Source organism: Mizuhopecten yessoensis, unplaced genomic scaffold, assembly GCF_002113885.1.
Source record: "Mizuhopecten yessoensis strain PY_sf001 unplaced genomic scaffold, ASM211388v2 scaffold10477, whole genome shotgun sequence".
Taxonomy (NCBI): Eukaryota; Metazoa; Mollusca; class Bivalvia; order Pectinida; family Pectinidae; genus Mizuhopecten; species Mizuhopecten yessoensis.
In genome coordinates, this window is record NW_018408566.1 from 354,280 (window position 1) to 369,857 (window position 15,578).

Here is a 15,578-nt window from a genome sequence, read left to right on the forward strand (position 1 = left end):
TCATTTGGGGAAGTCCAGAACCGTCATTTAGGGGAGTCCAGAACCGTCATTTTGGGGAAGTCCAGAACCGTCATTTTGGGGAAGTCCAGAACCGTCATTTTGGCGAGTCCAGAACCGTCATTTTGGGGATGTCAGAACTGTCATTATGGGAAGTCCAGAACCGTCATTTTGGGGATGTCCAGAACCGTCATTTTGGGGAAGTCCAGAACCGTCATTTTGGGAAGTCCAGAACCGTCATTTTGGGGAAGTCCAGAACCGTCATTTTGGGGAAGTCCAGAACCGTCATTTTGGCGAAGTCCAGAACCGTCAATTTGGGGAAGTCCAGAACCGTCATTTAGGGGAGTCCAGAACCGTCATTTTGGGGAAGTCCAGAACCGTCATTTTGGGGAAGTCCAGAACCATCATTTGGGGAAGTCCAGAAACGTCATTTTGGGAAGTCCAGAACCGTCATTTAGGGGAGTCCAGAACCGTCATTTTGGGGAAGTCCAGAACCGTCATTTGGGGAAGTCCAGAACCGTCATTTAGGGGGGTCCAGAACCGTCATTTTGGGGAAGTCCAGAACCATCATTTGGGGAAGGCCAGAAACGTCATTTTGGGAAGTCCAGAACCGTCACTTAGGGGAGTCCAGAACCGTCATTTTGGGGAAGGTCAGAACCGTCATTTTGGGGAAGTCCAGAACCGTCATTTGGGGAAGTCCAGAACCGTCATTTAGGGGAGTCCATAACCGTCATTTTGGGGAAGTCCAGAACCGTCATTTTGGCGAGTCCAGAACCGTCATTTTGGGGATGTCAGAACTGTCATTTCGGAAAGTCCAGAACCGTCATTTTGGGGAAGTCCAGAACCGTCATTTTTGGAAGTCCAGAACTGTCATTTTGGGAAGTCCAGAAATCTCAGCTTTATGGATGTTCTATTTTCATGTGTTATTATTGATAAGAAGTTTTTAGAACTGAAATATAGACATTTTTAATACTAATAAAAACAAAAGAATGTTGACATAAATTATCAAAAGTCCATTCCCTATACTGCAGAGTACGTAAATTGATATCTGACTAAGCATCTGTTGGTTTAGCCCTTCCGTCCTGATTTTGCCGTCGTCACTGACACATCAATTATGCTGTGTGATGAGTGAACGAGTGCTCATTAATGATCCGAGGTATTCAAGTTCATGTGGTACATAATACAACGGACAGTATTCGTATAACCACTTACCAAATGAAACGAAATAACATTTGTTTTTCATAGTTAAATCTCTTAGATATCATTTGATAAGACAATTGCCATAAAATAGAAGTAATGCGTAGTAAAAAAAATGCATGGTGACATATCAACATTTTATTAACAATCCAAAGTCTCGTTAAAATCAGCTCATGATCCACATGTCCGGCGATAGTTTGGGAAACCTCCCATAAATATACTGATGATTTGTTTAAATAACGATTTCAAAAAAGCGCATGTTTTCTGAACAGTCAGTAAGGCAGATTGTGACTTCAGTGATCTCGCTCAGAACGTATGATAATCCTAATCGTCCCTGGATAACATCGGGCAGTTCTCTTTAAAGTCTTCGAAAAAAATAAACAAAACAGAAACATAAGGCACGATTAACAAAAAATAAGATTTTTGCTTTTATTTACTGTGCACAAATTCTACTTGTAGACTTGTATTGTTTTCAATATACACTTGAACTTAAACTGAGAAATAAGCTCTACTGTCCGGAGGTCCGCTGACCATGTACATGATGCCATTAGTGTAAGTGAGAGGAAGGCCCGTATTTGCGACAAATGTTTCTAACTGGTGTCGAATTGAGATGCTACAGATGCTACAATTTCTATGTCTGTGTGTTTGATGCACGTCTTCGTGATGGAGATGTATTTGACGATTCTGTCGTGGAACAGCGCGGAGGCTAATGCCGACTTTATAGTGCCATCTTACTGAAATAACATTCATAAGGTACGCATATATCCAGTATAGTATTAAACCCGGTCACATTATACTGACAACAGCTTAACAGGTTTTTACTATTATACAAAATGCAGAACGTTTGGCAAGGAATACCAACTATCATTTTAATGATTTTGATATGACCCAGTCTGAGGCGTTGTCTTCTTTCTGACCCATCTTCTGTTGATTGTAATTGATTGATAGGTTTTACGTCCGCTTCACTACCGAATAGTTCGATTATCCAGCAGACGAAGAAAAGGCGGGAAAATAAGTAGAAGGGATAAAGTATGGAGTGAAGGGATAGAAGAGGGAGACAGAAGAGAAGGAGCCGTCTGTCCTATATGTATTTACTGTATAAGTTTAGTTTTTGTAAGACGGCTCCTAGGCCTAATGCATCCTCGATATCCAGGGGTTACGCTCACTTTCGCTCTCTGCACCCCTGGAATATGTCATAGAAAAATTGAAGGCACGAAGATAGCTGTTTGATTGGTCTCAGGTAAAAAACAACTGACCATTCGCTTGGCTGATACCTGTCTTTTGAAGATTACGAAGGAGAAAATCCCGACTTCAAAGCCTGTCAATATTTACCGTTACGTGACCGCGAGATTCTTTTGATGTACATCAAAGGATTCGCTCAGTCTCGCTCAGATGACATCGTTGTAAGCTTACTAGTAGCTTGTGGTGATGTATGATGATCCTTTCTTCTAATGTATGCTGTACACACACGTACTAATTAGACTTCTGGTTGCTATATTTATAGTTATTTACATTTACAGGTTCATTTCTTTATCTGGTAGGGTTGGAGTATTCAGCTCCCACTGTTGATTCCTCTCCTTTTAAAATATGATGGTTAAAACATGTGATTTTTAAAAGCATGGTCAGTGCCAAACAGTCAATTTGTTACATTGTTCACTTTTGACTGGTTAGACTTGCAAATATATATGTAACTAACAAAAAGATGGCTTGAATTTTGTCGTGTGAATTTTCCAGTGGCTGTTGAGCCGTGACTTGAAGGTGTTGAGCGTTGGAGAGATTACTACCTCCTCTGTTAGAGAGTTCCACAGATTTATCACTCGGTTGCTGTAGAAATTCCCATATTTGTTTAGTCTGCATGGTCTTTTGAAAAGTTTCCTGGAGTGCCCTCTGGTTCGGTTGTCTTCAGTTTCATGAAATAGTTTGCCCTTGTCAAGAATGTCCATGTTGTTTAGTATTTTGTAGGTTTGAATTACATCAGCTCGATGTCTTCTATATTCGAGAGTATTGAGTCCGAGTTGTCTTAGGCGTTCTTCGTATGGTACGTTTTTAAGAGTTGGAATCCTTTTGGTCGCTCTTCTTTGGATGTTCTCGATTGTAATTTTGTCTCGGATCAAAAATGGTGATGTAACTGTTGTCGAGTATTCCATGCAGATGAGGTCTAATCAGCGTTTTGTATAGAGTTAGGAACATTACAGGGCTCATGTATATAAAGGTCCGGAATACTATTCCCAGCATACTATTTGCTTTTGATGCAGCTAAGTTGGTATTGATTGAGAATTTAAGCTGGTTGTCTATATGGACACCTAGGTCTTTCTCGTATTCTACTCCTGCGATTGGAGATTCTTTTTCATCTTGAGTTATGGTGTGTATATATGGTCACCTTGTCTCTGTCTGAGCTCAAGATGTTTGCACTTTGTGGTGTTAAGTTGCATGAGCCAGGTTTTGGTCCAATCACACATATGATTTATGTTGTCCTGTGGATTTTGGCGGTCTGCTAATGTTACATTTTTTGCAGAGAGTTTTGTGTCATCGGCAAATAGTTTGATCGTACAGCTTAACATATCAGGCATGTCGTTAACATAGATCAGGAACAGTATTGGTCCTAAAACACTCCCTTGAGGGACTCCAGTTGTGACTGGTTTCGGATTTGATGTTGTACCATTGATCGTCACTCTTTGTATCGTATTTTCCAGGAAGGCTTTTATCCATTTTAAAACTTTTCCCTCAATTCCATACTTTTCTAACTTGTGAACCAGGAAACGGTGTGAGACCTTGTCAAAAGCTTTACTGAAGTCCAGATATATAACATCTATGTTATCACCGGTTCCAGTCCTTTATGCCAGTTTTCCAGGGATTCTAATAGTTGGGTAGAACAGGATTTCCCCGGTCTGAACCCATGTTGGTCTGGTGTGAATAAGTTATTTATGTCCATGTGGGTTAGGATTTCGTCCCTTATTAAACGTTGCATTATTTTGGATGGTACTGACGTTAAACTTATTGGCCTGTAGTTACCGGGGTCTTTTTTTGGTCCTTTCTTGTAGGCTGGTGTCACTGTTGCCTCTTTCCATGGTGTTGGCAGTTGGGATGTGTCAAATGATTTCTGAAAGGTGATTTGTAGATGTTTTTTTAAGGCCTCTGCAGTTTCAAAAATGAGTTTTGGATGTATACCATCAGGTCCTGGTGATTTTGTTGGGTTAATCCGTTTGATGGCTTTAAGAACAGAGTCCTCTGTGGTGATGATATCTGATAGCGGATCTTGGTAGTTTCTCTTTGGAAAGGGTGGTAGTGGTAGATCTTGATCTCTAACAAAAACACTTGCGAAGAAGTTATTTATAATATTTGATGTGTATCTGTCATCAGTAGTTATTTCCCCATTTGGTTTTTTAATTCTTCCAATATTTGATTTGACCTTAGTTTTTTATCTTAAGTGAGTGCAGAAAAGTTTTGGGTTTGTTTTGACTTTTAGTGCTATAGGTCTTCTTCGAAATGGTATTTGGACTTCCGAACTTTTTAGGTGGCTATGTTTCTAGTTTGTTGGTAAGTTAGGAAGTTCTGGACGGTTTTGCAGTGCAGATATTTAATCCATTGGCGCCTTTTAACAGTTATCGCTTGTTTAGCCTCAAGACTCAACTCTGGATTGCGGAATTTTCTTGAATATTGTCCCTTACTCACTGGAACATATTTGTCAATACTTTTTTGGAGAAAAACAGTAAGGTTCTTCCAGGATTCCTCTACTCCTTGAGTTTCTTCTAAAATGTTCCAATCTATGTTGGCTAAGAACCGGTTGATACCTGCATAGTCGCCTTTGAAAAAGTTATTTTTAGGTTTGTTCTTATGGTCGTTCTGTGGGTCAGAATAAACAAATGAGCTTGAATTGAAGTCCTAAATGGTCGCTTGTCCCTAGTCCTTCCATGTATAATATGCCCTGTACCATTTCCTCTTCGTTGGTGAATATCAGGTCTAGTGTAGAGGGGGTTTGGTTTTCTCGATATCGTGTTGGTTGGAGAACATGTTGATGGGGGAACTTGTCACGGATACTTTCCAGGAATATACTGGCGGGGTTGTTTTCACTGGCTAAGGATGGAACTAGTCTTCTTGTCTCATCAACAAGGTGGCACCCGCGGAGCCTTCAATTTTGCTATGACACATTCCAGGGGTGCAGCGAGCGAAAGTGAAGTAGTGAAAAAAACTTCGATAGGATTCGGTCGCTGGGAATCGAGCCCTCAAATCCAGACTTTTTCATCGGCACTCTATTAGTATTCCGTTGAGATAAAGGGACATTCCTCTAGCGGAAACTACATAAATGTAATAAGGCGAGAGTGCAATTTATAGTTTGTGCTTCCCATGTGCGTCATGTTGCATTTGTCTGTGCGGAGTGTGAAGTATTACTTAATACGCCGTATATTAGTTTAATATCATTACTTTGTAGTGAGTTTCGATACCATATCGTAATGGTTTTTTTTTTTATTAACACTAACGTTGTGATTGGAATAATAATTTGTGTTAGTATTCTTTTAAGTCACACGATCACATTAAAACAAATCTAGAATGTGGTACACATTATAATTTGTAAATGTATAAGTATACCATTTGTGTTTCCAACTTTTATGGCATTGTACATGTACATCAAAGTAACTATCGTACTAAATTCATCAAAACGTCAAATAACAATTTCACTGAATGCGCCGTGTGAATCTTGAGACTTGTACAATAATTCAACAAACTAGTAAAGCACAATTAACGTGTGTAACCAGAGACGTATATACTACAACGTATGTATTAGAAAATAATATATCGAATATTCTTCTGTTCTAGACGCGGAGTTTTAACTGCTCACTTTTCAATCTCCAAAACCGTCATTATCCGGTTTTTTAAACTATAAAATGATAATAATAAGCTTGAACAAGATCAATATTTATTTTCAATGGTGGGCTTGGTTGATCAAGTCAATTAAGATTTTTCATCATCGTTTTACTATTGTTCCTAGGCCTGAGACTCAATCTTCATATCAGCACATAACCCTTGTATTGTATTTCAATACACAAGTCGGAAAATAGTTAAAGTTGATTTGGTTACCTCGGACATTATCCATATGGGATTTAAAATGATTCGTTTGAAGATTAAGTTGAAACTTTAGCCTAGTAACATGTACTTTCACTTCCAGTTTTTATTGCGCATGCGCCGGTATTTCGGGGCAAGTCATTGGCTACCTATTTGTGGGAGATTTCAAATGCGGAAATCATGCTTGATGAAGATGCTGTGATTATTTTCAGATTGGTATGAAATTTCTGAAACATTTTATTGATTGTAGCTTCGACAACATGTGTTAAAATCAAGCAATGTGTAAGAAACCAATTAGCTTTACAGTCACATTAGTACTAATTAGTTACATTGACAGGAATTTGAGGAAACAGTCAATCGAACCGACCCAGTTCTGACAGCGAACACATGCGTCCAGTTGATAACACACGTGTCTCATACAGTATTCTAACCCTACAAAGCCATCCATTTATCAATGTCGGATGCAAGGAGTCTGACGTTTTATCAATACAACTATAACAATCTGTATATAAAACATACAATAAAAAACACTGTATAACAGCTAAGGAAATTGAGGGGAAACGTAGCCTTACTGGCAAGGCAAACTAGCTTTTCCAGTGATGGCAGATGCGGTATAATCTGGGGAACTGCTCTCTAGTTCTGCAACGTCGAGCGTGGTCATGACAGTAGTTGGATGGGTGACCGCCCGCACGTTACATTTGGTGGCAGCATATTGACTGTGATCATGTAAGGCCATGGTCTGAGCTCACGGTGGTTAAGGAATGTGCATTGGTACACAGGGAATACTCGCAGGATTCTTCAGGCCAGGTCTCTGGCGAGACTTCTTGGAGGGGGAATAGTGTAACAACTAAGGAATTTGAGGGGGAAATACTGGCCTTAATGGCAAGCTAGCTTTTCAAGTGATGCAGTATAACCGAAGACCTGCTCACTAGTTCAGCAATGGCGAGTGTACATGTGGTCAGAAGTTGGAGGGTGACCGTCTGCACGTTACAACACCAGGAATGAAATGAGTTGCTGACAACAAAATCTTACCACCTTCGTATTTTTCATAGTATAAGGGGCATTTTTTATATATACAGATTGTTATATTGATAAAACGTCAGACTATATATATATAGCTAGATCCTTTGGTCGGATTGATTTAGCTTATAACATTGCAGTGTTGAGTGTTCATGATCACAGTACACATTGTGTTAAAATCATTTTGGTGAGACAACCCTGTCCTGTTCACAACTTTGTTTGAAACTAATGTATAACATTCCTATATGAGCAATAAAGAGCACGTCCTGACCGGGGTTTGTACCCGTGACCCTACAAACTCTAGACAGACACTCTACCAATTGAGCTATCTAAACGATGGTTTTCCCTATCCAGTTCTGCTACACTTTTTTACCTTGAATATTCAAAGGACTGTCTATATATATACTGTATACAAGTTATATTATATTTTTGTGCTCATTAACGTTGGACGTCGAGTAAGAACATTGACCACCTCCTCCCTAGAATGTTTTAAATGGAGAGGTACAAAGGTACTGGTGCTTGTCTGATAGGGTTCTAATTATATAAGTTATCCCTCTGATGGCACGGTTGTTCCCCTGGGCCCACTTGTATAAAACATCTCAACCCTTGAGATTTCCCCAAGTCTAAGATTTCCCATAGACAATACATTGCTTGAGATTTTCCTTAACTTTAAGATGTTTTATACAAGTGGGCCCTGTAGGTTTTTCTTTGTCACAAAAACAGCATTTGTTGCCATAGCGGCGTCATAATAAATTTTTTTTAGAGCTATGTTTGTTGTCGACAATGTATAGATATCGCGAGTTCGATATATATACCTACTAACATTTAAAAAACAAACAAACTATTTTCACTGTTAAATCCACGGCTAATTTAAAAAAAAACAGTCAGATATATAAATCTTTGGCTGATTGGCAGGAACATGTATGGGGATTATAAATTTAGCTGTGACAGCACTGAAATCTATATATATATAGCAAGTCATTTTTAATTTTATGTATTTTTCTCTGAACAGTTAAGTCATCCAGGTCCCAACTGTAGTGTCAACTTAAATTACCATTGCCTTTCCCAGCGTATCATCTTGCTGACCTGTTTGGAAAACAAAAACAACCAAAATATAAAAATAAAAAAATTGTTACATCATTTTCAATAAATCCCTCAGGATTGACAGATTTTTCAGTGTACCTGTATGATAACGTATACATAGTAAGGACAGAATGATCATGCCATTATAAAGATTGGCTAATTATGTAAATAAATAGTCTATTTTAGTGTTCCAAGTTATGATAGTAATTTCCCAAAATGGTTCTTACATGCAGCAACAGCTTTTTCCCCAATTTCATCGATCCCCGGGTCTGTTTCCCAAAACTCCCTAATAAAACCCTAGTTACTTATAATATTGTTTGAAACATTTTGATTTGGTCATTTATGATAGTACATTATATCACTTTTATAACAAACCAAGACGCATACTAACTTTGAAAAATGCTAAATCTATCAATTTTCCTAATCATGTTCTTTAAGTTTTTTTTCTTTGTAGTTAAAAACCTTTTATCAGCATTTTCAACATTTTCAAAAGTAAATGCATTGTGTTGTTTTTTGAAATTGAAGAAATGACATTAACTTCTAATTTCAGATTTGACAGCTCTCACCAATCATGGAACTGGACTTGTTAGAAACTCCAGGGACAAAACAAGCAACCAAGTCAAAGAAGCGGAGATCTATTCGCATCCGAAGGAAGTCACACCTGCTTGGCTTTGGGCCAGTCTGTGATGAAGACAAAACAGATGATATACTTCCTGTAGAAAGTCACAGTCAGGATGTCAACATTTCTGCTCTGGCTAGTGATGTGGGGCAAATTTGTGAAGAGAATAATTTGCAGGTAAAAACTGATATTTTTTACCGTAGGATAGTGTTGTTACATGTATATTGTTTATGATCAACATTGAATGTATGTATATATATATGAAGCATTTATGGCAAATTCAAGCCTCTGGGAATATTTTTGAAAAACAGATACTAGCAGGAAAATTTCTAAATTTAACTTGTTTAAAAATTTGTAGGATACATTAAAAATATTGCTAAAATCGAAGTACCTTGTAGGCATTTCAGACAAACCACTGCCTTCAAATTCTGAGTTCCATTTTCCAAAAAGAAATGACTACATGATCATGATCAATGAGATTTCGGTGTACCCCAAAACCCTCCCTATAAAGATGTTTTTCCTCCCCCAACCTAACCGGCACCCACACCAAAAAGGGTTGGCTGGACCCCCATACACAAGCACTGTCCTACATGTATATGGTGGGTACCTATTGGCACAGAATCTTCAAAATCTATAAATTATATCCCCAAAACAAAAATCCACGGGGGAACACTGGTTTTGTCTGTGAATTGATGAAGGGCACTACAAAAATATCTTTACCATTATTTTGAGTCGTTTACTGTAGATTAACCTGCCATACTGGTTTCTTATAATTTAGATGCTGAACCAGGATTAAAAATAAAAATAAAAAGTGAAAAATATCTGAATTCTTAAAAGGGAATTATGCTTTACTCGTTTACAAAACTATCATGTCTCTTTAAAATATCATTAACCCTTAAGGCTTCAGGAACAGTTCTGTTTGTGTGCTTAATATGTTGAACAGTCACCTTGACAGATATAAACTGTTTGAGGTCTGTTAAGCCACCATAAAAAATAGAAAGAAAAATATAAATTTTGAGAGAATAAAATGTTGCTTAGTTGTATCAGCTGCAGACTTGTTTGACCCTAGGTTTTGGACAATTTGTTGATGTCTATATGTCAAGTGGCCATTGCTCATGATCATGATATTTAAAAGGATAAAACATATCAATCAGTTTTTGAGAAAGTTTCAATTTAACAAAATATTTATTAGTACAAAATATTGGATGTCTTCACCCTCTTTCCCTCTGTTCTCTTCTATGAACAGAAAAATAAATGATAAACATGTACAGCATACATTATGTCGTCTGAATTTAAGTCATGAATGGCGCGTTGTACTTTCAGGCCTCTGGGAACCAGTTTGGCAGTGTATGGATGGACACAGACTCACCAGAAATGGCAGAATTGGTGATCCGGAGAAACCGACGAAAATCTTGTGTTCACCTCCCGATGGTGTCTGTCATTGATGGAATAGATTCTCCCTCTGTTCTCACTGACGTTGACACTGACTTGAACATGAATGATCACCATCTGAGTGTAGAACTGTCTAGGACGGGGGACATGAGTGACAGTATAGAGACTAATGGTATGGGTAGTCGCCTTTCAGGCAGTTACATTGTGACACAGAGTCCTCTAGTGGACACAAGTGGAACCTCAGGGTCTGGACACATAGATTTGAGATTTAATCAGCAGCAGGAGAATGACTGTAGTTCTGCTGGCAATTCTTTTTCCGAATACTTACCAAGTGACAATAGCACTGCGAGTTTATCTCCATGTTTCGAGGCCCGTGACTACAATGTTGGTGGCAAGACATTTCAATATTTCAACTCAGGTCCTCAGCAAACTCAGGATTCATCTGACTCGTGTAAAGTTAGCAGAATAAATTCTACAGAAAGTTCCACACAGAATCGTGGAAGTGGTCAAATGGTATTATCTCTGGTAGAAGAGAATAGAACATTGCTAGGAACTACACAAGACTTGACCTCTAGAATGACCCCAGTTGATAAAAAAAGTGGAGTGGCATCAGATCTGATCTCTAGTTTGACACCATATTCTCCATCTCAACCCATTTTCAAGAATATTTCACCACCAAACTGTGAAAGCCCGAACTCAACCTTTTCACCAGTTTATTTGACACCATCAGACAAGATAACAAGGTCAAAGGTCAACCTGGATGCAGGTAATGATGATGAAGATGTTTGGAAAACCTGTAAGAAAACCATAGTGCCCGAGACTGATGGGCATGTTGGTGTAACACCAGGTACAGTTACTAATATAAAGACCAAGGCCTTAAAGTCCACCCAGAAAAAATCATCAAGGTCAAATTCTAAATCAAGCTCTGAAGTTCCATCCAAACAACAGACATCAGGTTTTCTCTCCATATGTAGGTCACTAGCTGGAAAGCTAGCAAATGCTGTCAGAAATAGTCCAGATAACGAACGGAGCAATACAATGTCCTCATCAGACGGTTCATTTACCTCAATAAAACCTACAAATACTTCAAATGAAATTGCAGAAGTGATGATGAACTCTTCAGGAAAAAACTTGGGTTCAGTGGTTACAGTCTCAACTGTTGACAACTCCGATACAGGGATAAAGGTCTCCACACCTGTCAACTCAAACCTGCTCAGTCTTACAGATGGAACAAATCTGTCAAGTGCATTTTCTTATGAGAGGAAGTCTGGTCAGACATTACATTTTTCAGATTCAATGAAACCTTCTTTGCCTTTGTCACAGGACAAAGTAGATGACACATGTTTTTGTGCGAGTGAAAAACCAGGATCCAGTAGGCCTGTACAGGACAGTGAACTTGTACCAGTGCCAGAGGTAGTAACGACCAACGGTGAAAAACTGACCAACACATCTGATACTCAAACAAATCATGAGTTGTGTTCAACAACAGACATTGACACAACCAGTGAAGCTGCGAAGAGTGATTCTGAGGATGCTGAAGTCATTCAAGTTTCAAACAGACCTGCTATGCGTACAATTTCGCAAAGCCAGGCTCCGAAATGTTCTGACGAAGCAATCGCACAACATTTGGAGGTCTGCTTTGATTACCTTGATTCTGAACCCATACAGGAAACCCACAATAAATACACAGCAGAGTCAGGTACACAAAATGGACATCATGTGGCCAAAAGCATTTCCTTAGAATCTGCTGAACTCAGCACTGTTGTGGAAAATCTCGACACTGTAGACATTACTTCCAGGGCAGATCCTGATAAAGTGAGAAAAGTTAAAGCAAAACAGAAAAGGACTGGGAGAAAGTCTATGGGGCTTGTCAGTCAAGAGTCACCCGGATGTGAATTATCTGAGAGTGTAAACAAGCTCAGTTTGAATACAGTTTTTGACATGGACACTTGCATCCATGTTGTACCTAAAGACAGTCATACTGACAGTGGAATTAAACAGAAAGAATCAGAATCAGCAAATGTGTCGGGCGAGTTTAAATCTTCTGCAGGTTGTGAACCTATTCCACCATGTGTAGAAAGTGATCTGATGTCTTCCTTGCCATCAGTAAATGAGGTTAAGAAAAGCGGTCACCCAAAAAAATCGAAAAAGGTGTCGGACAAGACAACTGCCCTGAGTGGTGAACCTATTCCGTCATGTGTAGAAATTGATCCTTTACCATCAGTAAGTGTAGTTAAGAAAAGAAGTCGCTCCCGAAAATCAATGAGCTTGATACCTCCAGTTGTAGTTGAGGAGGTGTCTAATGTTCTCCTGTCCTCACAGCCAGGTGCAGAGCTTCAGAAGACTTCATTACCACAACTGGTCAACAACAAAACCGGGGAGGATTCTGCAAGCTTACAAAATGAAACATCTGACTGTAAACAGAAAAGTATTGACAATATCAAAGTGCTAACTGCTGAAGATCTGAAATCATTAGATGAATATTTGGGAATAGAAGATATGGAGCCAGTAATTGTTCCGCCACCCAAGAAACGAGGAAGGCCAAGAAAATCTGTTGATGGGCGTGTACAGATGCAGACAAAAGCTGCATATATAGAGGCAGCTGATAAAAATCTTTTCTCAGTGGACAAATCTGTCTCTTGGACTAAGGAACAGGAAGTTAATGTCTCACAAAAGGAAGAGTCTGGGATGACGGATGTTCAGACAATAGTCAAAGATCCATTAGTAGCTGAGCTTGAGGATCTGGAACTACTGGAGAGACCAAAAAGAAAGAGTTCGCGCATCCAGAGGCGATCCATAGAAATATACAGACAGATTCAGACTGCCAATACAGCTGAGGAGGATGTTCCCATGTCACCGCTAGAAACAGTCGAGGAATCTAAACAAACGGCAGCTGTGTTACAGGATGTCAGCAGTAACCATGGAAATACTAGAAACAATCAAGACTCTACCACAAAGATTGCTCGAAAAAGGAAACTTACAAAAAATGAGCCTTCAGTTGAGGATATTTACAAAAATAAAAACTTCAAGAGACCTGCCCCAAAAATCTGGGAAACAATCTATGAGACCCCTGCAGAGGAACAACTGTTCAGTAAGAAAAGGTTTCGTCGGGCCATCATGTTTGATGAAGGTCTGATTGTACCTCCTGCTAAAACCAAAATGAGGCTCCGAAAAGCCGTCAAAAATGGGATGGACCCACGACAACGTAGAAGGAAAATGTTATCTGATCTTGCTGTTAAGAAAAAGTTGGCAAAAATGGAAGCTGTTTTAGAAGATGATGATTAACCCAGAACCTATACATATTTAAACTGTTTATTGTTTTTGTGAGTGTGACACAGAATATTGCAAAGTCGGTGATTAGTGGTAGATATTTTAGTCTTGATATGTAAACTGTAACTGTACAATGTTTCCAAGTATTTCTGCTAATTTGGTATACATGTACCTGAGAGAAATTATGTTTGTGCTATCTGATGTATGCTAAGTTTGTTTCATAGTGGAATACATGTATCTCTGTAATGCTCTGTTTGTGCTGTGTGGTTTATACTGAACATCATTAATCATTTCAAGTTTACTGCAGAGTTTGATATTTTTTGCTGGGAGATAATTATATATAATATGTTAATTTCCCATACAAAATTTTGTGTCAGGGAAGTGTGAGTGTAGTTGATCATGTTTGGTTTTATGAAAAGATACCAAGAATGTGCCAAAAGATATCCAGCAGGAGAGACCATATCTTACCTTTGTGTGGTATCTGATCATTTACATAGAGAACAATATATATGCACCCATGGGCAATGCGAGGTACACTGGTAGATTTCAAATCATTACAAAATGTTAAGTAATTATATAAAATACTGAAAATAAAGGTGAACTCTAAACATACATCAATTACATTTTAGTGATGTATTCCTATACAATTAACCTGAAAAATATCTTAAAATGGACTTTGTTAAAAAAAATAGGAGGAGATAACTCTTAAACAAAGCTAATGTATAATATAGTTTGCATACAACTTTTAAGTTTAGGACAGATTTGTTTCTGACTTCAGATTTAATTACAACTGTACAATATGTATATGTAGGTATCAGGAAAATGGTTTTGTTCTGTATGCAATACACATTCATTTTATAATATTCCTAGGTGTATTTTAATTTTTGTTTTATTTTTATGCCCAGCAAGTCTATTCCTATTGTTTTGTTTTGTACAACTTTGCGTTTTGCAAGTCAGCAGTTTTCATACATGGATACAGCTCCACTGACTTTGATTAAACTTTGCATTCATCCACTTCCATCAAAGTCGAAACACGGGCATGTATATATTTTTGGTTCAATTTTAAACAGCCAAGCCTAAGTACTTGTACTGTAGGTTAATGTTTTAATTTTGACACTTTTGTTGCAATATATACAACAAACTTGATATCAGTGATAGATTTACTACTGCACACTTTTTCATATTTATTTCTTTTGATCAATTTGAAGAATTTACTTAAGAGAGCTACGAGTTAGTAAAGTAAGTCTCAAATGGAGACCAATCTGAGGGTGTTTTTATCATGTAAGACTGAAGTCAGACTTTTCGTAGTATCGGAGAAAAATGTAATATCTAAAACTGAGTTCTAGCATATACTTTATGAGACATCACATAAATCTTAGATGCAAGTTTATGTCACAAAGTTGATCGCATTATGACAATTATGATGTCATATGACAAGTGATGCAATACAGTGGTGATGGAGCAACATTTTAGAGAGGTCTAATATCGCCCCTCTGTCAATGGTCAGTGGTGTTGATGGAGAGATTGTAGCTACTCTGTAGGGTTGGTAACTACTCTGTATATTAGACACATTATCTCTATTGAGACACGTGTACCAGGTGCAGGAAGTTTCGTTTTAAATGCTAATGTTCAGTGAGGAATGTTTTAGTCATTGTTTTAGCTATAGTCTGTTTTATTGTGTTTATGCTCTATATATTTATACACATGTATAGATCATCCCAGTAAAATATTATTTCATAATCCATTTGATGATTACATTATTTTTTTAACAATTTGCATTCAATTTTAACTCTTTTTGAGTCAAGGCCAAGTGATTATGAGCTAATGCCATGGTGCAATGTCAATCTGTCCAATGCTGACTGAATTTCCACTTAATTTGGTAATAACCATGCTTGGGCCGAGGGTATTCACCTTTGTTTTAATCAAATTAAAATGGTGA

General features: G+C 38.1%; 1 protein-coding gene across 1 annotated transcript; it reads left to right on the plus strand.

Annotated features, from left to right (window-relative positions):
• Positions 1–6,384: 6,384 nt before the first annotated feature.
• Positions 6,385–15,377, plus strand: LOC110460724 (dentin sialophosphoprotein-like). Its single transcript, XM_021513806.1, has 3 exons — positions 6,385–6,471; positions 8,909–9,154; positions 10,301–15,377. The coding sequence occupies exons 2-3, from the start codon at positions 8,930–8,932 to the stop codon at positions 13,652–13,654; spliced, it is 3,579 nt and encodes a 1,192-aa protein (XP_021369481.1). The 5' UTR covers positions 6,385–6,471; positions 8,909–8,929; the 3' UTR covers positions 13,655–15,377.
• The last annotated feature ends 201 nt before the right edge of the window (positions 15,378–15,578 follow it).